Below are 25,231 nucleotides of genomic sequence, written 5' to 3' on the forward strand. Positions count from 1 at the left end.
AAACAGGTGTTAGGGACTCATGCTTCGTGCCATTGTAACAGCTTATTTATCGGGGCTCTTACCAACTCAAGCAGAAAAATCCCTCTTTGGGCTATTTAGATTTTAAATATTAAAAGAGATAAAACGCTTATGCCATAAAAATGTACCAGAGGGGTGCCTGGCAGGCTCAGTCAGTAGAGCGTGAGACTCTTGATCTTGGGGTTGTGAGTTCAAGCCCCACACTGGGCGTAGAGCTTACTTTAAAAAAATGTATCAGGGACTCCTTTTTCAGTAACAGCCAGAGAATAAAAATTAGACAAGTGTTTCTCTCTATTCCCGTGAAAATGCCAAGTCAGGAGAGAGAGTGGCTCAAAACATCCTGGAGGTGGGGAGTGCTTTGGCGGAGGAAGCCTGGACAGAAGCAAAGACTACAAGGCCGAGAGGAGTGAGGTGTGAACCGGAGGAGATGAAGCAGAGTCAATCCCTATAAACAGACACTCACTATGCAAATCAAGAAAATGGGACCGACTGCATTTCTGGATCTTAAGACAACATCTCATTTCAGAATTAGGCAATGGGCACACTGAGAAAAAGAAGGTCAATCCCAAGGTGTATCTTATAAAAAATGTCTATACTCCAAATGCATTTGATAATTCCTCTTTTTGTTTGTTTGTTTGTTTTTTAAGGCTCACTCGGGGCTAATACTATTCCTAGAAGAAGATAAAGTCAAATTAACTGACTATTCCCTACTGCTGGGGTCTTAGTCTGTAAAAAATGTAAGGAGACAGTGGCCACAAATCACATACTGCAAATACAAGTTAATTCATCTACAGATTTCCTCCACTCTTTTATGTTACGAAAGTAATGCAAATGTACTTTGTCTGTGTTTATGGCCTTACACATTATACAAATGTGTTATTGCGCTAGAAGTTTAGAGGCTTGATTTGAAGAATAACCAGATTTCCACAGAGTTCCCTCACCATCAGAACTCTTCAGGGCTACCCAAGTATCACAGGACAAAGACTGGGTATGTAACTAGGCTCCTGTCCTCCCCCACCCCCCCACCCCACTCCTTTGGTACCAAATACCTCCTCCTGCTTCTGCTCCTCAGCCTCCTGGCGGCCCTTTCAGACCCGAACGTATGTCTATTCCGCCCCATCACTGAATATTTACACAGGCTGCTTCCTTGGTTTCTCCCACCCCTTTTTGCCCAGTTAAATCCTGTGGATTTCAGCCCAGTATTCCTATGGCAAAGGAGACGTGAGACTTCCCTGGCTCAATCCCCTACTGAAGGCTGCCATAACATAGGCTTCCTTCCTGTTTATTACTCATCAGTGGTAACTTCACACATGTACGAATGATTATGAAGGTAACCTCCCTCTCGTTCACGAGACCGTAAGCCCCTCAAGGCTAGGGGCTGTGCCTTGATTCTGTTAAAGCCTGTATCTACTGAGACCCAGAATGGAGCCTGTGCTCAAATATGTGCAATCAACTTTCCACAATGACTGATGGGGCAAGGAAACCAGAGCCAAATTTCGTCTGCGTGGAGGACAGAGAGGACATGAAACAGGACATCAGACAGCCAAGGAAGTGAGGGGACCGAGAGGGTGGCAGGCAGACAAAGGGGACGAGCGACAGACTGGGCAGCAGCAGGTCCCCAGACCCTGAAGAGGAAGGACTACGTTCTCGGTCTGAGGCAGGACAGACCTGGGCGGGAAGGTGGGAGATGCTCAGCGGGGAGGCCCTCAAGCACGGGCAGCCCTCCACAGCTTAAGAGATGCAGGCCAAAATGGAGGCAGGGAGCGGGAGAAGCAGCGGCAAACAGAACACAGGAGGAGAGGAAGGGCCACCTGTGAAAGGACAGGCCTGCCACCTCTCTGCTGACCTGGGACACGCCAGGGCTACAGATGCAAACTGACATGAAGGCAGGCCCCGCACCGTGCTACGCAGACGACACCCTTCACAGAGCACACACGACTTGAAAAGGAACACGGGACGACAATGCAGGACCCGTATGAGGTCTGTTCACCGTCAATAAAGGCTCAGAGAGAAGGCTAGTCAATCCTGCACATTATGAACTGATAAAGCTTTTGGTTCACTGGCATGCCCCGGAGATGATTAAAGGCAAGCCTTTTGGATAAAGCAAGCATTCTTCATCGACCACAGGCACCCTAATACTGAGAGATCCAGGGTCCCGAGAGCCAGGGAGGCAGCAAGAGAGCCGAGAGCAGGCGGCAGGCTGAGTGGGACCAGGCCGTGGTACCCGGCCGAGGCTTGTGCTTGCAAACTCCCAACGGGGCAGCTGCAGCGGGCCACGGTTCTCCAGAGCTCGAAGGGCTACCTTCCAACAACACACGGTGCTCTGTGTTCAACTAATGTTATATAAAATAAAAGCAGTTTGGCCGGAGAAAGGAAATTTTAGCCTAGGGAATTCAAGGGTCAGGGGCTTGGGGTGAAGATATGTGAGAACCCCTGAGAGAGAATGCAAAATTCAGAATATATATGTGTATACAGGTATTTTTCCTTGGGGAAAATGATCTGTGGTTTTTTTTTTTTTTTGAGTTAGATATTTAAAGGAGCTGTTGGCCAACGCCCTTCCTTAAAAGCTTCAAAACCACTGTTGTAGGATAAAATCTACATGCTAAAATTAAATTAGAAATTTAAACTGAAATAAGAACCACTTAAAACAACATTTCCACTTTCTGAAGATTTTAACATTCCTCCACTGTTAGGGGGTGGAGTAGGGCCTGAAGTCCTTTATTCAAACATAATCTTTGGCAAAATTTAAAATAATACACCAAAAATTTTATTAAATTTTTAGAACACTCATTTTTGTAATTCTTACCCCCTTCTCCAAACAAGTGTTTTTACAAAATTACTTTAAAGCAATGATTCTCAATAGTTTTTGAACCCTTCTGAAGGGTAGCTGGGGACATTCTCCGGAGAAAGGCACATAAGCACATTTGCTCATTTATGCCGGGGGTCCACTGAAGCCACTCCACAGCAACTCCAACTGTACAGCAAATACACCACCTTCTTATTAGCATACCGGCATTTTAAGGGAAAACTCAGGACAGAAAGGAGGATTATAATATTTTCTTCACTTAGTAAGATTGTATATTATCTAGTATTTTCTTAGAACTGGAAAAATGAGTCTATCTCAAAATCAGAGGATTTTAAAGTGGCTCTTTAAGAACCACATACTACACAAGCATTTTAAAGAATATTCACACATAGGCAAAGGAAATTTCTGGACTTGTTTTAAGTCCATACAATTTAAACCACAGTAAAGGGTAGCCTCTCACATTAAATTTCTCTGCAGAAATACTAACAGTCTTTGAAAATAACAGACTGATTAGGAAAGAACACTATTCCCCTGGGTATGACACTGGAAGCTCACTGGGGGCAAAATGCCTCTTACGATTGCAGCTTATCAGAGAAGATATCACATTTTCTGAACTGCAGGCATTCTTCATCCAAGCCCAGCCATCCCCTCGTTTACAATCCCTCAGAACAATGCACAGATCAGATCCCCTCCAGGTTCAAGTGACTTGAGGGGCCATGCCACGGACCCCAGCTCCTTGTGCTTACCGGAGAGTTTCCAGTCCCGTCCAGGAGGCCACCTACCTTGCATGTCAAAGAGCGGGTGCAGGGCTTCTTGGTGTCGAGGTCGATGACCCCGCAGTGGATGTCAGGGTCAAACTCTCTTTCTGTCAAAAGCACACAGACATTACCATGGGCTCACCAAACATTCCTTCCTTTATTTTGAAAACAAAAGGAGCAATCTCAAAACAGACAAATTATAACTTGAATAAAATCTACGACATCATCAATAAGTATAAACTCTACAACACGTGAGCCCTGCAAAGCAGCGGACACCACAAAGAGAGCAGGGGACTATCGCCATCACTTGACAGGAAAGAGAGTGTGCAAGTCAGCACTACCACACCACTCCATTCACAAAGACACCCCGAGAAAGCTAGTTTTACAGCACCTACAGACTCATGTACTTTTAAAAGCAAGAGTGAAGAGAACAGACATTGTACTTAAGGAACTTCCTCCTAAAGCTGAAGCTGACCAGTCTTTTTTTTTTTAATATTTTATTTATTTATTTGACAGAAAGAGAGTGAGAGAAGGAACACAAGCAGGGGGAGTGGGAGAGGGAGAAGCAGGCTTCCCGCTGAGCAGGGAGCCTGACATGGGGCTCGATCCCAGGACCCTGGGATCATGATCTGAGCCGAAGGCAGACGCTTAATGACTGAGCCACCCAGGCGCCCGAAGCTGACCAGTCTTAAAGAGAGGACTGACAGATAGCAGCCCATCTGCTCCCTCATGAATGCCCAATTAATAAACAGAGAACATTAAGACAAAAAATGTGAAGTTACCTGATAATCTCTTATTTAAAAATTTCCTGTTATTGGAATTATCTTCAGACTTCTTTTCCAGAGTGGATGGTGCAGGAAGCCCTTTGCCATTCAGAATCTGTCCAGGTGAAGGCAAGGTTGGCTTTGGTATTGAGGAGCAGTTAAGGCCAGGCTTGACTGAGGAACTCACAGTAGCAGGACAGGTGGGCCCCACCGCAGATTTCAGTAGTGTGCCATCCATCTTCGGATGAATCTTTTCCACTTTGACAGAGGGCGTCATGCTGTCAGAGGGGGAGCAGAACATCAGCCACTGAGGGTCCCATAGCCCCAAGGAAGTGGGGAACTAGAGGGCAGAGGGCAGAGCCTCCATTTACCCATGCACTGCACTGAGCTAGGGCCCCAAAGGAAACTTATGAAAATGTGTTGGGACTACCCGGACAACTCAGGAAGATTCATGATGATTCAGTCTCTAAGCCCTCCTGGTGAAGCAAAAAGCTCCAGTGGACCGTCGGATTTACCTGGTCTTTCATCATCCAGGACAATCTTACACATGAGGCTATGGGAGACCTACACCTGATACCCAACTCAATTCCTGCAAGAAGCAGAACATAAAAAGGTCTAAAGGGACCAAAGACTACCTGCAAAACCTTTAGAGAATATCTTTTGAGAACTATCATTTTTAAGAAAGCATTCATCAAAATTAAGTAAAGTGAGTGAACAGAGGAAAGAATAATTAGAATTAGAGAATATGTCCAAGAAACGTCTCTGTGGACATGCAAGAATTCAAATGAGCCTAACCGTATCTCCGAGAAGAGGCTTTTTGCCCCGTCAATGAAGGAGACGGATGTTTAATTAGTTGTGTGATGTGTCACTGAAGTGCTAATTCTCCAGTCTCTGAGTTTCTATAATAAGAGCGCAGAAGTCAAGTGTCTGGCACACAGCTGGTGAGCCCCGAACACCTGGGCCACTAATAAAGAACTGCGTTTTCTGGGAATCTTACGTTATCATTCGGGTAGCAAATGTTGGTACAAAGCTAACAGTCGGCCTGGTCCGCCTCTAAAGCCCAGCTCTGTCCAAATAAAGAAGATGTGGATTGATGAGGTTTTGTAAACTTCGTTCAATGAAGTCAGTGCTCCAGCAGCTGCTAAGCTGGCAAGTGACTTATGCACAGCACTGGCATTTTCTTTGGCTTTCAGACAGGTCCAGGAACGGAAGCCAAGCTTGCCGTACTTGTACTCCTGACAGATGAGCAGAGGCTGGGGGCTCAGCAACCAGGACAAACAGCACCGAACAGCTGTACCTGGAAGAGCCCGACAGCAGCAGAGGTGCTGCAAGAAGCCATGGCCTCTCCCAGCTGGCAAGGTCCTCGAGCAGTAGCAGGTGTGAGACGCTGCCCTGAGATTAACCAGGTTATCAGACCTTGGGACGGAGATGCAGGGCGTACCCTCCAAAAGGGAGGCAGGCCAGGGAAAAGCCACCCACCACCAGGGCCGAGGGCTGCCATGATAGGTTTCTGCGGAGCACTTGGGCTGCTCCCTCACATGACCACAAGGAGCCTGGCAGCCTCCAGACCCACTGTGCAAACATGCCAAAGCCTTGCCTGGCAGTGGGAACTTCTTCCAGTCTTCCCCTGTCACTACTGTGATGGGGACCCAAGACTGTGGGGGAGGAAGCATTGTTTCCCTACTGCTCTGCAGGCTCCAGAAAATCCTGGCACAGCATCTAGGAATCACCTCACCTTTTTATTCCCACTGTTATCAATGGCAGCAGCAGAAGCACCAGTGTCCCTTCATTTACTGTCTCCTGTGGGCCAGACACTAGGCCAGGTGCTTGACCCTACCATGTTAATTCTACTCCTCCCAGGAACTCTGCACCGTGGCTGTTATTCTCACACTGAGAGAGAAACGGTGCCTCGCTCAAAGCCCTGCAGTTAGGAAGTGACAGAAGGGGCGTGTGAACCCAGGCCTGTCTGACGGGAGTGCTCCTTGGCTAACGCTCCTCGACCTTATTATGTTTCCTTCTCCTTATCTGCAAAATGGGGATAACAACAAGACCTGCTTCATAGGATTGTTGTGATAATCAAATGACAGGACACAGAGAGAGCCAAGTTTCCGTAGCTGGCCCACAATAAAGTATCAGTATTATTAACCTTATTATTACTATTCTGTAAAGCCTCCCCAAATAGGATAGGGAGACAAAAAGAAACAACATCTATTTGCCTCCCCCCCCCCCCCAAAAGCAGCCTCTCTCCCCCATTATCCACAGCACTCTCAGATGCCACTGGAGTACACAGCTCCACTTGCAGCAGGGAAGCTTTGAGAACGCTCTTGGATGGCCATACTCACATTCTACCATGGGGGACTCTACTTTGCTGAATGGGATGCATTGGCCTGGTGTTCCCCCTGAGCTGGAATTTCTCTTTGGGTGATTTCAGCAACTTGGAACTTAATGAGGATGCGCTTAGGACACCTCCACCGGAAGAGCGGCTGCTTCCACTCCCGCTGCCTCCTTTGCTTTTGGACAGAGAAGGGAAGAAGGAAAATACTGAAGTGGGAGGAACGGCCGAAGAAGGCTTGCTGGACGAGCTATGTCTTCTTTCTGAAAAGGAAAACAGGAAGAAAAAAAAAAAAAAGACATGGTTTCAGGCAAGTCTCCAATGGAATCCTGGAAGAGTCCCCTGAAATCAACACATTTAGGTTCAAATATGCGTCACTAAGTGAAAATATATTTAACTCAGCAGCTTTCAGAAATGGCTTATCTAGGCCCCACAGACTTATTTAGGATTCTAGGAACTGGTCCTTCTGCTTCGGAAACATCTCAGCATAAAGCGGTTTATCATACATAGATAGCCATTAGGAAATTAAACAGCCATTCTAAACCTGAGAATATTTGGTTTTGCAGGCTAGAAATGAACCTCACTCCAACTTGCAGTTGGGAGAGGCAAATTATTCATTCATCTGCAGAGCTGTACTAATTGACACTGCATGGATTTCTTTCTTCCTTGCTAGCATAGTATCTTTCCAATTTTCAGAATTGCAAAATGTTAAGAAACAAGTTGTACCTTTTTTTTTTTTGTCACTACCCACCAGCATATGACACCAAATAAGAATGTTTCAAGGGTTATCTTATCCTTCTTTAATAATCTGTTCTGCAATTTTCCAGTGAATCACTTCCCTCCCTTCCTTTTTTTTTTTTTTTTTTAATAATCTCACTCAACTACAGATGGCATAGCTCTGGTTCACACCACTAAGATGCCAAAGGCGCAAGACAAAAATACCACAAATAGCTACGCCTGTTTTTTAAACCAGGAAGTAATTCATGGTTAAATACAGACTACACAGGGTTTAACTGAAAATAAGTCTACCCACCGGAGAATCAGGTTTTCTTGGCATAAGGCAATCCATACTAAATAAATTGAGAGCTGTTGAAGAATGCTACTATCTGAAACAAGTAAATTATTTAGTAACTTTATCTACTTAAGTACCTTATGATGGTAGCTTAGTGAGTGTCCTCAATTAAACTTGCAATTTAAAATGACACATGGCTTAACTCTACGTTTTAAAATACATGGGATCCAATATTTACTTATCACAATACAGAAGCTATATGAATATTTTAAAAATTAAGCAAACTAGAATCAATGATTATAAGCATCACACAAATGGTTTATTTCTAAAGGTCATTTATACCAGTCCTGAGGCTCTCTGGGAAGCTGAGATGACTTATTCCCAGGAGGCCATTAGTTCAATGACGCTTTATGCAGTACTTAAGAACCTATTTTACAGACAAAATTCCAGTTGCCCAACTGGACCACACAAGGGCCACAACCAAGTTAGGATGGCTAAACCGATAGTGATTTTTAAGTGCCTGTTGATTTTTTTTTTCCCTCTAATGAAAGTTGTGTGTATGAGAGGGAAAATTAAAATAACTTAAGTTTAATAATTTTCCAAATTTGGCACCCGAGAGGTGTCGTCCCCCCCCAATTTAGTTTCTCTCTCCTCTGTGATCCCCAAACACTGTTTGAAGATCCTTCCAAGCACCAGCACTTGTCAGCCAGAACTGTAAAAATCGGTTTCCAGTTCTGCCTCCTCCCTTGGATGGTGAAGCTTCCTGTCTGGGTCATCTCTGCCCCTCTGAGGCATGGCACAGAGCAGACCTTCAATTAACATTTGCAACTACTGGTACAGCTTTTCTTGTGAGGAGGAGGAGTGACTGTCAAATGGCCTTAGACCAATGGTTTTCAACCCTGGCCACACACTGGCGTAACATAATGGGCTTAAAAAATACTGAGTCCCAGCCTCCGAGATTCTGATTTAACTGGTTTGGGATGTGGTCTGGGCTTCCAGACTTTTATAAGCGCCCCTGTGTGATTCCACTGTGCAGTCAAGGTTGAGAGCCTTCCTCATACTAGGCTAATCCTCCAGAACCATTAGACATGGCTGAGTAAGTTAACATCTGTAGAGCACTGAGAACACGGCCTGGGCCATGGCTCTCTGTATCTAATAAGTAAAGCTCACTGCTACTACCTGTTCTCAACCAGTGCTTTCCAGACTTCCATCAACTGCAAACTATTTTCATCATTCTTACCAAAGCCACATAAAATGCTCTTTTTTGCTCAACATTTTTATTTAAATGATCAACTCTACTGTTCCATCCTTCTCCTCAGCCAAGATTAACCGGTCTCTCTCAGGGGGGCATCACTGGTGTTTCAGACAGAACAATTCTTGTACAGGATTTCAGGATGATTAGAGGTCTTGCCCCCTATCCCTTAATCACCAGCAGTGTCCCTCTGCCAGGGGCAACCTGAAACTACCTTCCAGTCCATTTTTACATCACCCAATGTGAAGCACAATACCACCCTCAATTGAGAGCTATTTCTCCAAACAACAGTATCTACAAAATAGGTTTTGATAAGCTTGTTATATACATTTTCTGACATATGTTAAAATAAATATTAAAATATTCCTCCAAGTTCATCCACAGCAATCTTGTACACTTCCAGTAGAAGCGTACTAAAGGGATAATACCATGTTTCTGCTAGGAAGAGGGAGAAAAACCCCAACTACAACTTTACTTTAACAAAGTACACTCTTTTTACTATTCTCTGGGGATCAGAATTCTCAAGCAAGTGTCTTAGAGTAAATGTGATGCCTTTTCTCTTGATCATCAAATGATGTAAATAAAATTCTCAATCTAATTCAATACAGTTTTGGTTGTAATGCTTGTTTTGAGAAAGTAAATTTATTTTAAAGTCACTGATACACTAAGGAACGAATTGAGCATAATGAAATATTGCACTTGCTTTTGCAAGATTTCATCTGCAAAGAGCACTACGTCAATGCAGAAAATTACACCTGGCTAAACCGAGCCACGTGGGCGCACACAAAACACACCCCTCCCCCCAAACACCCACCATCCACCCCAGGCCACCATGGATGTGAGGAGCCGTACCCATGCACAGCCGGTGCCACAACTTTCCCTCAATCTCAGATAACCTCTGTCCACTACTTCACAAGGGCTCATAAGCCGCAGCCCTTCCAACACCTACTTCCGGAAGCAAATGTCAGGTCGTTTTCTTCTATTTACCTACTCTTAACCATTTAATCCATGTAAAACTGTGCTACCATTTTTGTTAGGTTCCTATCTTTTTTGTATCACTAATAAAGTTTTGAGTGTTGTGCCCATAATCCCATTTTCCCAATGAGTCTCACGTAGATTGTATTACACGATTTTGCACAACACAGTAATTTCTTAGGAATGCATGCTGTGTGACAGCAGAATTGACTGTAACTTCAAGCTTGTCCTTTTAATTCTCTACTCCCATCATAGTCCACTGCTGCCATTTTCTTCAGCTAACACTTCTTTTCTAGTCTATTAACTCTTGATATGGGATTTTGCACTAGAAAAATCAGGCCTCAAAGCTTCCTAACATTAGAAGTCAGCTGATACATCAATAACATTTCAAAAAAATCGTATTTCCTACCTCAATAATAAAAGCTACTTAGAAACTAAGAATGGCAGTCACGTGAATTTCCTTCATTCACTAAAACTTGAGACACACTCGTGTGATGTGTGTGTGAGTACGCGTGTAACAGGTTCTGGCTGACAAGTGCCAGCTCAAATCCTTGTCATGCTGCTGAATTAAGCTGTTCCTTCACCTCATGGTCTGGTAACATATTCTCTGGGAAGGGCGGTGTCTGGCTTACCCTCTGCGAGAAAGCAAAGAGGAAAAAACAAATTTAATTACAGCTGAGTTGGACTCTCCTCATCCTTTCACTGTGGGCCTTTATTTTTCATAAGATTTTAAACTGGGCTTCCAGCTTAAAAAAAAAAAGTGTTCTTAGATCAAAAGAGAAATGGGCAAGTTATGGGTAGGGTTAGGGACCTTATATTAAGTGGGCAAACTGGTGGCCAGATGCTAAGCTTGACTGCAGTGTGGTTTGGTAAGGAGTCCAAGTTGAGTTTTCAAAGCACTCCTCTCTCCAGGGTCTGGCACCAGCTCAGAGAAAGCACACTCTGTTGTCCCTGAATGAGGAAGGCACTTTGAATGGCTCCAGCAAGAGGGAGAGATAATCAGGCAGACCAACAGATAGACAAATATAGACACAGGGAAACACAGAGCAGAGACCCAGATCAACCGACAGGCATGGGTGAGTGGAGGCCAGGGGCAGGGGGAGAAGCGGCGGCAGTGGTATTGGGGGTTTGGGCTAAACAGGGCAGACAGACAGATGTGGAGAAAGAGGTACAGGTAAAGAGGGAGGGGGGAAGGAGAGAGAAAGAGACTATGTGCCAGCATACAAGAGATAGATGCATTGGGCTTTTTCCCCTTGTGGCTTGAACGTGTGCTACCACTGAACGCAGTGGTAGGATATTGGGAAGGGTAAGGTAGAGGACAGCTCTCTTTAAGTCTTCCAAAATGGAAAGCAACCAAGTATACTGAGCTTGCAATCTGGGATTCATGCAGAGGTTTAAAAATATATGTATGTACGTGTTGACACCCAGGTACAAACCAAATAGAAGTTCAAAGCACATCATTAGATATTTTTAAGTCATAAATAAATACTGTTTTGAAAATAACTAAAAATAATTTATATGCAGAAGTGTCAAAGTTAGGACACAAACCTAAAAGGCTGTCAAAGCAAATTGTAACTTCAAACCATTCATGCTGGGGAAAAAAAAAAAAGTCTACAAGGATGTATGTCAAATTTTAAGCAGTTTTCCCTGGGATTAGTGTCTATTTTTTGAAAAATTTTGTATATTGTTTTATTTTTCTACAATAACTATGGTTTACTTGATTATACTTTAAAAAAACAGGGGCATTTCCTATGGTGCGCTAGCCTCAGTCTCACACATGCCAGACTACAGCAAGGCATATTACCGTTTATGAGCAAGGAGTCAATTGGTCCCATTCTCAGCGGTCATCATGTAAGAGCAGGCAACAGCACCTAAGAGCTACTAGGACTACTTCACAAACTTATTTTTGCTCAGGGCTCTTTTATTAATGTTTTATAACTCAAACAACTGACTGATTAGAAGTCTCACCTTCAGCAACATCAACAATAGTAGCCACTGTTTACTGGGCAGAAACCACGTGTCAGGCACCATGCTGCGTAATTTACAGAGGTTATCTCATTCAGTCCTGACCATCTTTGTACAAAGCAGATACTGTTATGATCCCCACTTCCAGATAAGGAAGCCAAGGCTTTAAAGGACTCATGATAGTTGCCCAACATCACCCAACTAGTTAAGAGGCATAGTTGGGATACAATCCCAGGCAGGTTGACTCTAGCACCCAGGCTGGACCACACTATAATCCACCTGCTCTTAAGTGGTGTTATTAGCAAGCCATAATATGTGGTCCAAGGGCAGGCAGAAGAGAGGGGTGACGGTGAGGGTTGGGACATAAAACAGTAGAAAACCCATCTTCCCAGGTGCTCAGCAAAAAGAGGCTAACTGCCAGAAAAAAAGGCTGCAGAGGCTAAACACACAAGGTCGAGACACAATTTTAGTGAACTCAGGATAAGGATCCAGAATCCGTTTAAGGGAAACCCAGGTTCTTGTGGATTTCATCTTTCCATTTTGCAAGTTGCTATCCTAAAGATTAGCTATGCATGTCAGCCAGTGTAGCTTTATTCTTTTTTGCTCAGGAGAGTTTTAAGCCATCAGAGATGGTTTGAAGAGTAAATTTTGATAGAAAGTATCAGGCAGGGCGGTCTTTCTGGCTAAAAAGAAACATTTTACCAAGTTCCCAGATAAGCCTGTTTTACTAAGAACCATCAGGAGGGGCAGCAAATACCTGTTCTATAGGATTAGGCTGCCCCCCCCCCCCCCCCCCCCCGCCCCGGACCAATACAATGCATGCTTCTTGTCACTCTCTGGTCTCTGGTAGGTCATGGTCGCCTTTCCAGCAGGGGCTCAGGGCTGTCAGGCACAGTCTTGATATGGGCTAAGTAACTAACCAGCCTGAATAGAATCCAAATAAAAATAAAGAATCCTTTTTTTATAGATTCCCTGAAAGGACAAGAACTTTGGAATCAAGAGACAGATGGGTTCAAAACCTTGCTCTGCCACTTACCAGATGGGTATCGCTGGACAGCAACCTGATTCCACCCACCTTGGCAGCCTCTTCACCTGTCATGCCTACCCTGCAGGGCTATTGGGGATTAAACGATGGGAGAGTTTTAGACCCCACAGCGCAGGGACGATTATGGACCAGGCACCGGGAACTCAGCAGGCACCAAGACAAACGCCCCTGTTAATTCAGCTAACGCCAGTTGCAGACTTGTGAGAAAGGTGTGCTGCTTATGGAAGGAGGCAGAAATCACTTACTAATAAACTTAATCCACTTTATCTTCTCTGGTGGGGGACAGGTGTAGGCTGCATATCTAGTGCATATGTCAGTCCAGGAAGAGACTAAGCTCTTCTCCTAAAAGCTCAGAGGAGCAACTTTTAAAATTCATTTAAAAATGAGTAAATTTACACCAACCAAAAAGAACGCTCATTCAAGCTATTTTATCAATAAAAAGTTGGCTCATTTTTCTGACAGAAATGAGTCACTCAGGAAGAACTGCAGGTGAACGGAATGGAATAAAGTGAAGATCAAGTCTCAAATTCAGCTTTATAGACCCAAAGGTGGAAATTTTAGGCCAATTATTGAAGAAATGATTCCTAAAACTCACAAATTTTTCTCTAAATGAAACCGACACTTTTGGATAGATTTGGTCAGATAAGGTCACAAAGAGTGTGTATTCTGTACAGAAAGGCCTTATGAAAAATACCAATCCACACACTTCAAGGAATGTATGATTTCATGGGGTCTCTGACAGCCCCGTCCCACTAATACTCTACAACTGCTCCCTTTGAAAGCAAGGATTTTTTAATAATCAAGGTTGTAGGGGCGCCTGGGTGGTTCAGTCGGTTAAACGTCTGCCTTCGGCTCAGGTCATGATCCCAGGGTCCTGGGATCGAGCCCCGCATCGGGCTCCCTGCCCAGCGGGGAGCCTGCTTCTCCCTCTCTCTCTGCCTGATGCTCTGCCTACTTGTGTTCTCTCTCTCTGTCAAATAAATAAATAAAATCTTAAAAAAAAAAATCAATGTAACATGGCTATAGAATGTTAAATGCACATGTATGGATCGTTTGGCCAGGTATAGCAAGTAATAACTGCATGTAACAAAAGGCTCAGTTTGGAAACTTAGGATCATTCATTAAGCAGGCCTTTCACAAAACTTATTAAATTGTTTAACATCCAGGTTGAAAAATAACGCTAATGTGCTTATTATCCAGCTCCCAATTAACCCAAACTATCATACTTCACTTTCAAGCTGCCAAACACGACTCGTGGAGGTGTCAATTGGCATCAGCCGTCTTTCTAAGAATGACCCTTAAAAAACATCCAAGATCAAGGAACTATAAATCAAGACTACATAAACATTTTTCAACTCTCAGAGCATCTTCCTTGCACATCTCCTTTGCTCCACATCAGGGTTTTCCCTAGACTTTTGACATTCAAAGCTGAATCCCATTCCGGATCTTGCGTCATTTCTATACATTATCTAGATTATTATCTTCTTACTATACTTTTCAAAATTCAGCAGCTGACTAGGCATATGTAATTTAGCATTCTCCTAAGCATTATTGGTGAAACCATGACTTTGTGTTTGACACAGTAGTTATCTATTTTGTTCCTAATAACTATTAAAAAAAATACATGCATCCTATCTAAATTCACAGTGTGGACATGAAATCACTGCATGTGAACATGAAGCATTTAATGATGTCTTCTCACTACTTTCACAGTCAACTTTTCCCTGTAAGTTTTCTTCTTCTTGTCTAAAGGCACGCTCATGTGTCTGACCAGCAAACACGGTCTTACCCCACTTTCTGTCCTTGCATATTCTCTTTAATTCTCAATCTGCTTTTTCTTTGATCCAACTTCTTTAGGATCCCCAGACACTCGATTAGACTACTCCAGAGAGAGCCTAGTGTAGTCCACAGCTAAAAAAACAGCCAATCCATAAGACTATCCCTGGAATATTCAAACCTCAGGTTGGGGAATCCAGAGCTGACCTCTGACAGGCAGTGCCTCAAAGGACAATTAGCCAAAACTGGAGCTGGGAGGCAGCCTCAGAAAAGCATGCTTAGGTGGGTTACAAACGGCACTGAAAAACAGGGAGGAAGAAAAAGTCTTTACCACAAAGCACTCAGCATCATTTCCACTAGAGAGATTTAATTGAAAAGGATGATTTCAACACTGGCTGCCCTAACAAATTAGTCTCCAACTGCGACTTCTGCCAAATGCATTTCTCCTCCCCCTAATGCAGAGGTGCTTTTAAATTAAAACATAAGGGGAAAGTGCAGAAAAGAGAGTCATTTACAGCACTTGGGCCACTTGAAACAACTTTTCACCAAAGGTCTATCATCAAATTATCAAGCTCTTCAAGTCAGTGCTTTATGACGGAAATAAAAGCCCCACTAAAGTATGCCGGGTCTCTTGGCATTTCCCCGTCTCTGGGCAGGGTGCGCACTTGCAGCATCCCCATTCACACTAGCTGCATGAAAGAGAACAGATCACAAAGGGCAGATTACAAGGGAGAACGACTCCGACTCCAGTGGGGGAAGGGACAGGCGTGAATGGATTGTAAATAATGTTGCTAAGAAGGGAGCAGAAATATGGCAACTTCAAATAATCCTCTTGCCAGGAATTCCTCCCATGGGGAGGGACTGTTCTTTCTGTACTCTGCTTTCAAGTGTGTGAGAAATATGAAAAACCTAACTGACTGACTAGAGGTACTCCTCCCCTGCCATCTTAACTTGTAGCTCTCTGCAAACACTGTTACAATGACTTTTTTAAAAAGTCAAGTACTTTGTTAGAGGAGATGAAATGAAAGAGAAAAAGAGGAGGCACTGAATGGTTATCACAGGAGATCACCTTGGCTGTGAGTATAACATCATTTCTTCATAATCACTGTCATAAGACAGCTTGTTTTAAGGGACAGTGAATGGTCTGAATGACCAGTTCATTTCCCGATGGGGCCCTTCCTATGCTTCTGCGACTGTGTTCAAGGTGCAGACTCAGAGCTGAGGGTTATCATCATGATCTCGAACAGGCATGCACAGATGTTTTTAGTGAAAGTACCTTTGGGGAAAAGGCTGCTGCTGCCTTGAGCAAAATACAGCCACCAAACTCTAGTTCTGCTGCCACCGTTTCTGACTACAGGCTGGCGTGCCACAAATGACATGCTGGCTGACACTTCTATGCTGCTAACAGTCCTAAGGACCTCGCTCTGCCGTCCTCAGGAAGCACAGTGTTACCCAAAGGATGCTGGCAGAGTACAGCAAGCCATCACCCTGCCTGAAACAAACATGATCTCACCGAGTGATGCACAGCATTTCCCCCAGATTCGCTCCTCTCTCCCTCTCCCTCTCCCTCTCTCTCTCACAGTTATCAATGCCTTGAAAAATCTGCATTCCTCAGGTATCAACATGTGAGAAGAAAAAAGAGCCAAAACCAAAAATCGACCCGTCTCCGGCTACTTCTGGTTTAATCCTTCACTGGTTAGGGAACGAAGCATCCTACAGTTCGGTGACTTATCATTTCAAGTTTAGTGTTCCAATTTGTTATATACCAAGTGCAGTTCAATCATCAACATACTCAGTCCTTACCCAAGCTTCTCTGTAATCACATTTTGGGCCTATGTCCCAAATGAAAGATACAAGGCTATCATCAAAATGCAAAAAGGGAATTTAAAAAAAAAAAACAAAGTATGCCTTTCCCACTCCAATCCAAATTTTACACACACACACACCCGTGCACACGTGCGTGTAGGAAGAGACTGAATTAAAGGAACCTGGTAAAATTTAAATTAGAGTTCTCTTTTTCATTGTTTTTGTTTTGTTTTTTTAAAATGAAAACTGCTATGCACGAATCCCCACAGGGAACACTGTCTTCCCAGGCCAAAAAGGAGTAGCAAGTCCAAGGTGCAATGGAATGACAGCACCATCTGCCACCAAGAGCTACACTGAGTCTAAGTCACATCCTTATTGCTATTCCCCACTAATTTTGTATCCTTTTAATTTCACTTTATTCTGAATGGGGGAGGGAAGCAAACAGTGAACACGGGAATGACAAAAACCTCAAACTCAGAACACAGCCCCAAAAGCCTTCATTAAGCACTCTGTTAATAGGAATGGGTGATTCATTACTTAACAATGCCAATGTGTTCAATGAATCTGTAGCACACATTTTTTTTTTTTTAAAGAGAAATAGTATCTGCCCCACCTTCAGGATGGAGCTATCACCTAATGAACATCAAAAGCAATGTTCAAAAACGAAACCACAAACAGCAAAACTAAAACTGCCTGACGAGAGAGAGTTTAAAAAAAAAAAAAATTTTTAGGGAATTAATAGCAATTTGATTAAAGGTTTAAAATCTGTCTATATTTACAGCCCTTCAAACTGGTAGCTAAATTTCAACCTCAATTAAAATCATCCGGTCAAGCTCATTACTGCAGAAGCCATGAAATGGGACTCCAGGGACAAGTCAAGAACGCCACTGTCACCTCACGCCCTGCTCACCCACAGAAGCAGGAGACAGGGCAACTTTGGGAACAGACTCCCAACACAGCCAAACACAACCAGCTGAGCTGCACTGGCCACCCTTGATAACATAACCGAAAAAAATCATTCTTTCTGGCAGTCAGTATGTGATTAAATTTTTATACACTCACTTTAAGTTACTGAATGACTTTCCAGGGCTACTGTTCATATTTTGAAGTTGTTTCTCCTCTTGACACAGTGTTCTGCTTGAAACTTTGCTGTGGATTTGAAGTATCTGACAAAACAGCTTTCAAACACATTCTACAGGAAACACTATGAACTGCCTGTCACAAAACCTCACTTACCACAAGTGAGATAAAAAACAAACAGTTAAAGCGTGTCACAGCGTTCCTCCATTTTTAGAGAGCGGCGTAACTAATGCTTTCCCTGTTTTGAGATACGGGAACTGTTTGGTGCAAACCTCAGCATTTTGTTGGAGTTAATAACAAACTAGACTCCTGTCTGCGTTTGAACTTTGTCCAGACCACTCAAATGACATTTCAGAATGGCTCCTGCGAACGGCTTGCGGCAGCTAATCCCCCTTGTTGCGATTACCCACTCTGATCCACTAGCTCTGCAGAGCTCACTCCCTCCACGACTTGAGCACCGTACAGCTCAGGGCTTGCTGGCAGAGAAGGCCAAACGCCAGGAGGAAAGAGGCCTGCACGAGCTCTTCCATGTAACGAGAGCAAAGACCTAACCCACCTCCCGCAAGCTCATCCACAACTGGGCCCCGAGCCAAGCCCAGCCTCTGGAAACTGCCTCGGAAAACTTACCCAGTGCAGCTTTCAGCCCTCGTGCGGAGGAAGGGCTGCTCTGGAGAGGCTTCTTGTCACCTTCCATTCACATAATCTGGTTGTGCTTCACTGCACACTTGCTACTGCAAGCTTGCATCATGACTTGGGTCTGCCCACCAACTCCAAATATGCTCCATGTTTGGTCTTATGTAACATTTGCTACTACTGTAAAAAGCACTTGAATTACAAAGGTCCTGGCAGATCAACAGAAAACAAGGGGTGGAGTCTAATTTCATCTAATATGGTCATACAAGGCGTCCTGGCTGGTGTAAATTAATCCTTCTACTTGAGAGGCAACTTGCCAAAACTGGGGAAGATGGAACTTACGAATTTAACCTGCTAAACTGTGAATTTACTCACATCCTGATTTTTCTGAATACCTTGAAATGGATGCTGCTGCATCCAGGTATATTAGAAAACTTACATGATTCATTACACAGCCTACATTTTAAGCCTCCATAGACCTAGAAGTTTTAAAGTTAATGCATTTCTATAAAAATCAGCAGCCTCTCTCAACATTTTAAGTCCCCATGATCTATACTTAAAAATAATTAAAATTTGTCATACTGAAGCTTACTTTTCCTTCCTAAATCCAGTAACAAAAATCTTAACCAATTTTCTGTGCATTTTTGTAAAATGCATCTAATGTCAGAAGAATATATACCTGATCGTCCAGAGTTTGGTGTTCAATCATTACATGACTGACTAAAGCTGGGACCTTTTATACTTTTAATCCAAAAACTTCTCTCACTGATGGCTCTTTATAAAGTGTCTTCCTGGTCTGTTTCCCTATCTCAGTCCTATCATACTCCCCACAAAGCTACCCCCCACCCCCCATTCTCAATCCCCAAATCTTACGGTCAAATAGACATGGAAAAAAATGGCCAACTGATCTGAGTTTTATGATGATAAAGGCTGCACACATAAATAGACTCGGATGCCTGATAGTTCAGAATGAACACTTTTAAATGTCAAAAGGAGGGGGGAAATTCCTCTACAGAATCCCATCACCCCACAGAGAATATTTGGCTAGAAGTCATGAATTACATGTGTGGAAAAGATTTGGCTTGGAAGGGGTGGGAAAGAGTCATGAGTCGTAGGAAATGGTTTCTACTAGACCAGACACAAATTCTAAATTTACTCTAAAACAAAAGAATAGTAGCCACACTGCTTTAATTTCATGGCAATCATTCAGATCCCACCCAAGGCAGCAATATTAAGATCCAGAGGGTTTTCTGAAACCTACTTTTTTTCCCCCCAGACTTCTTACAGTCACATTCAAACAATGCAAAACTATGGTCATCCCTAGAAGATGCCAGAACACCAGGTAAGGGGCATCAGGTCTCAGAAGCCCAGGATGAGAAAAATCTTCCAAAAGTTTAGCAAAAATAAGAAGTTTAGGTTAATTCACCAAAGGTCTTCTTAAGCTAGAAGAAAAAATTCCACTGCTATCCTACCTGATTGCAACAGGTCTTAGCATTGTTCACTGCACCCACCCACCCTCCCCAAGGGGCAGCTGAGGAGTCTCCTTGATGTCATCAGCCACAGGACAAAACTGAGATAAGACACCCTTTCTCAGACTAAGCCTCAGTTCCACATCACTGCACCTGTCAGGCCAGACCCCAGAGTCCTTGCTGTGCTCCCAGCACAAATGCTTGACTTGACTTTCTAATGTTCCCTTTTGTAGATGGCGGTAGGGCAAAGGGGGAAAAAATCCTTACAAACCCCAGGCAATCCATGAGTTCTGAGAACCAAATCTTATCTCTAATTCTGATGAAAACTAGGGTGGGTTTCAGCAAACATTCTTAATTGCTACAAATACACATCTATATTTAATTTCACAAACAGCTGACCCTTGAACAATGTGGGGGTTAGGGGAACTGACTCCCTACACCCCACAGTGGAAAAATCTGTCTACCTTTTGACTCCCCAAAAACTTAACTACGAAAAGCATCCTACTGATGAGAAGCATTACCGTTAACATAAAGCTAATTAACACATATTTTCTATGTCATACATATTACACACTGTAGTCTTAAAATGAGCAGGGAAAAGAAAATGTTATTAAGAAACTTATAAGGAAAAGAAAATACATTTACAGTACTGTACTGTATTTACTGAAAAAGCTCTGCGGATAAATGGATAAAATCTGCACAGCTCAAATCCATGTTTTTCAAGGGTCAATTGCATAAACGAGAGAAGCAATTCAAACTTATTTTTAAGATCTATAACCAAAAAGGGATGAATGACAGTGTAAGTCAGAAAAATATAATTTTGTACAATAAGAATATATACAAATACAAAAAAAATGGGCATAAAGCTTTAAATTTTTAAACACACACATTCTCCTCCCTGAATGCCCCGAGTAAAATGTTTAAGCAAATACTTAAATACCACTTTGTTCTGCTCAGACAGCATTCTTACTGTTTTCTACAAACCAGCTCCAGATATCCTATCCAAATGAAGTTTATTTTGATACTAAGTTTCCCAATGATGGCTCATATTTAAGTGTCTAGGTCTGGGGACATGGTCACATTTCATTTTTCCTATGAAAAAAAAATTCAAAGACTACAGACTAAAAAAAGACTGCAGACTAAAATACCATTTTGATAGAATAACATCCATGCCTTACAGACCAAAAATTGCAGGTATCGGCTGTGTTGTGGATGGTGTGCATTCATCAGTTTTATTCTGGTGCACAAAGGGAGTCCTGAGCTGACAAAAATTCTTCGGTGAATGGGCCTGCTCCCAGCAAAGGAGCATACCAGCAGCCGCCAGGAAGGGCAGCGCCTCCAGGGCCTGGGCTGAGGGGGCAACCAGCCCGCTGCAGTCTCATCACTTCCAGTCGTGCGGCCTAGTCCAGGCCAAGAACCTTCTGTCCCTCAGGGTCTGCGTCCTCTCCTGGGAAGTGCTAAGACCGCCTCCTCCCGCTGGGTTGCAGCGAGGAGTAAGGAGGTCATGCACATAATGCGGAGCCTGGCACCTCTTCAGTGCCCCATACAGGTTAGCTCTTATGAGTGGAATCAAGGAGAAGTTAGATGGTGGGCATCATTTCAAAGAAAGGGGGAAGAGGACAAAGAGGTGCCTATTGCCGAAATTAGTGACGTCCCCAGCAAATCTTGGGATTTCCTAAATCAAATCCCGGAGAGGCCGGCCGGTGTCATTCGGCGTTCAGCAGGGCCCCCAACACGTTGCCGGCCGCGGGGGCGGGGAAGGCTGTGCTATGTCACTGGTGGTAGTCAGTGCTCTGGTTCACAGGAGCGCAAGTCTCCGCTGACTCCACTTGAGTGTCTCAGCAGGCCGGGCAAGTTATAATTGGCCTTAATTGGCACTTACAGGAGCTTTAACATTCCTCACCTGCTGCCAAGGAACACTTAAAGGGGGAGAAAGTATTTTCAAACTTGGAAATACCAAACGATTCATTCAGCTGTGGGCCTGGAAGCCTGCTATCCAGAATCAGATTAGCTTCACCAAAGAATGTTGCTACGCTGTTACCCAGCGCTCATTAGGTACTCGCGCCGGATTAGGAGAGGTGGGAGATGAAGTAGAAATGGGGATAATTCACGTTGGGGGCTAATCATGAAGCAGCCTTCTTCGGGCTGGCATCATCTGATCTTTTGGTGGATGGCTCTTCAGGGCTCGGCCACACTTCATGTGTGTATCCCCTTTCAACAGTTCTAGTTGTTCAAAGGCAGGCCAATAAAGTAAGTATAACCTCATGGCCTGATTTACAGAGGCTTTGTGTTAACCACAGTCTGACCTCAGTCCAGTCATTATTTGATACACAAAGTGAACACTGTTAAAAGGTGACCAATCACACCAAATGCAAAGGGGATAATGAGATCAGAAATAAAACTGACAACAGATTAAAATCATCGGTCCTGCAATTAAGTTCACCCAAAACTGTTATCTTCTAGGAGCCTATACATTTTGCAGAGAGGAATCCCAGCCTAGCAGACCTAGATTTCTCTCCTAAGGTAAATTCCAAGCAGGATGAATAGAAATTTCCCACAGATGCCAGGAAAATTGCCTATGATTGCTTAAATGAATATTTTTTTTCATTGCTCATTTTGAAAGATCTCTTTGCCTCATATCATTCGATGTTACTCAAATTCAGAAGATACGTGCTAACACTGGTAAAAAAAGTTTGTGCTTGTTTCAGAGACTTGGTTCAAAGTCAAATTACAATCAATCGTGTGTGTGTGTGTGTGTGTGTGTGTATAAAACACTTTAAGATGCTTTAGCAAAAGAAACTGAATTTTAGAAAGATAAATAAAACACCTACTCCTGATGGTGATACTTTCATACATGCCTAGTAGATATAAAGTATTACAGCCTTTGTGGAAAACAATCTAGTAGCAGCTATTAACAATGCCTATCAATATCCTTTCTGACCCAGGATTCCCTTCCTGAGACTCTAATCCCACAGAAACGAAGCCACCAGTAGTTAAGGATGTTTGTAGCAGGAGGGCTACTGTAGCTTTGTTCATGGAGGCAAAAAGCAGGAAATAAGTGTGATGTCCACAGACAAGAGGACTTCGAGGAGAAAGCTACTGCCCAGCCACACCTTAGAAGAGTAAGCAACCATTAAAAAGGGGGGATTAGCGTTATCCTGGCCTGTGAATGAATTCCCATGTGGTACTGCTGAGTAGAAAAGAAGCAGTGTGCGTAATAGAATCCATTTTTCATAAAACTATGATCAAAAGTCCCTACTAATAAAACATAGGATTATATGTGTTCATATAGATTTATTAGTATGAGAAAAAATACAGAAGTATGTAAACTAAGTTATGTACTACATTGTATCAAGTTACATAGATGGTGTACAGAAAGAGAAGACTTAACAGTTGGAGACAGCGAGTAGGGAGAAAGAGCCAATGAAATGAGAAAAAAGGAGGCTGAAGTGAAACAGTGTATTTGAGATTGTGTATATATATAAAAATATATGATGTTTATATATTTAATATATTCATGCATCATTCAAAAAATCCATAAAGAAACTAATTTAACAAATTTTTGTTCTTAAAAAATGCAATGTGAAAGGAGCTGAAGAAAAATTTAGACAGCATTACATTCTGGTATTACATCAAACAAGCATATCCTGATTAGGGCTCCCATTTCATTTGTTTGGCTAAGCAGACTGAGATTCAAGTAGCACAACTGAACACACTAAGAATCACACAGAAAAAAGGCCTATTAGCCACTCTGGCGAAACAATATTTTAACATTCTAAAGCTCACTACAAATCTTCAGTATTAGAAATTCTAACAATCTTTTGAAAATATCAAGCATAAGAAGCAATAAACAAATTTCACTCCAGAGTTTATTTTTGACTCTAGGAGACTATAGATCAGGAACTCTTAACATGTGTGATTAGGGGCTTACTGCTTGTATCTTAACTTTTAAAACTGAGATAATTACCTTCCCTAATCTGTCTCTCTCTCTCTTTTTTTTTTTTTTTTAAAGATTTTATTTATTTATTTGAGAGAGAGAAACAGCATGAGAGGGGATAGGGTCAGAGGGAGAAGCAGGCTCCCCGCTGAGCCGGGAGCCCGATGTGGGACTCGATCCCAGGACCCTGAGATCATGACCTGAGCCGAAGGCAGTCGCTTAACCAACTGAGCCACCCAGGCGCCCTCTCTCTCTTTTTTTTTTTAAGCTTTCAAATACACAAGAGGAAAAGGTATAAAATTTCTTTGAAGTTCAATCTGAGAACTGTTGTCTTAATAACAAAATGTAGAAGTAAACCTAAAGACTGGGATTTCTATATACACAATGTGAAATGAGGAAGCCAAGAGCTAAGTTTAGCCACTTGCCTCAAACCAGTTTGTTTTATGGGCTTGGACTAGCACATGCATAGGCGGAATTATTCCAGCCAGGTGGTAGGTGTTACACGCATAAAGAAGCAATAAAAACTCCCTCTTCTGGTCATATGTAAGACCACAGCTGAACAGGGTTGGAAGAGCAGGTGTCTGTGTATCATAACCAGTAAACATACACATTAGTCTTGTGAAGTGACTCAGGAAAAACATCTTTTAGCAAATATAACTAAAATGCGGCTTTATATACTGAAATATCCCCCTTTAAAATCTGAAGCACAGCCATCCCGATGATTTCTATATATAGTAGACAGGTCAAGAAAAGCACTGGTGGATAAACAGTATTTATTTACTGATTGATTAATGCTGCTAGAAACCCACATTTTCACTGCCTTATTCCGGTGATGCAAATCAGAACTGTTGAAGTAGTTCATTAAATCACAGTAATACTAAGCTGGAAGGCAGCTCTAACCAGCCTCCATGTGGAGAATCAATACTCTGAAATAAATGACAGACATTCCCAAAGAAGAATGTTCTTTAAAGCACTGCCTGTCATAATGCAATACTGAGAAACTACATGTCTACCAATAGAGGACTGGTGAAATTCATTTAAATACACTAATAAAGTGGAATAATAGGCAGTCTTTAAAAAGAAGTGGCGTAGTATGAATTCACATGAAAAAATAAGATAGGTTATTAAGTTAAAAGTAAATTTATAACATATCCAATGTTAATGTGAATGAGGGAACAAGAAATATGCAGCCAAATAGGTCTATGTGCAGGGTCTAGAAAGCTTCCAAGGGTATATGCCAAACTGCAGCCCTGAAAAGTAACATGAAGGAGCTTTATTCATTCTGATTTCATATTCATCCTCCTCTTTCGTATTTATTTTTCTTTTACAATGTATATTACTACGTTAATAATAAAAAAAACATCAAAATGCCTGTGTTTTTGCTTTGGAATCGGTATGTTTTTGTTAGCTGAATGAGAAGCTGAGAAGTCCCAGGAAAGCAGGCACATCCTCTTTTGCTTCCCAGCATCTAGGACTAGGTAGGCACCTAGGATTAGGTAACTACCGTTCCACAAAACAACAACAACAAACTAAAAAGAATAAATGACCCCTAAGTTTGGCATCATTGCAATAATTATTTTCAACCCCTACAATATTTAGAAAA

The 25,231-nt window shown here is 42.7% G+C and overlaps 1 protein-coding gene across 6 annotated transcripts in view; it reads right to left on the minus strand.

Moving 5' to 3' along the window:
• The window catches only part of ATXN7 (ataxin 7), a 138,594-nt gene that overhangs the window by 15,070 nt on the left and 98,293 nt on the right, over positions 1–25,231 (minus strand). For 5 of the 6 annotated variants that reach the window (XM_034997197.1, XM_034997198.1, XM_034997199.1 and 2 more), the window contains 3 exons: positions 6,689–6,941; positions 4,365–4,624; positions 3,607–3,689 (listed from right to left, as the gene is read on the minus strand). In XM_034997197.1, the coding sequence (XP_034853088.1) occupies positions 3,607–3,689; positions 4,365–4,624; positions 6,689–6,941 (596 nt within the window). Of the gene's footprint in view, positions 1–3,606; positions 3,690–4,364; positions 4,625–6,688; positions 6,942–18,216; positions 20,057–25,231 lie in introns of those variants that run through there. The other variant, XM_034997200.1, reaches the window with a different exon arrangement.

The sequence above is a fragment of the Mirounga leonina genome, unplaced genomic scaffold, assembly GCF_011800145.1.
Source record: "Mirounga leonina isolate KUSES-001 unplaced genomic scaffold, KU_Mleo_1.0 Mir_94, whole genome shotgun sequence".
Taxonomy (NCBI): Eukaryota; Metazoa; Chordata; class Mammalia; order Carnivora; family Phocidae; genus Mirounga; species Mirounga leonina.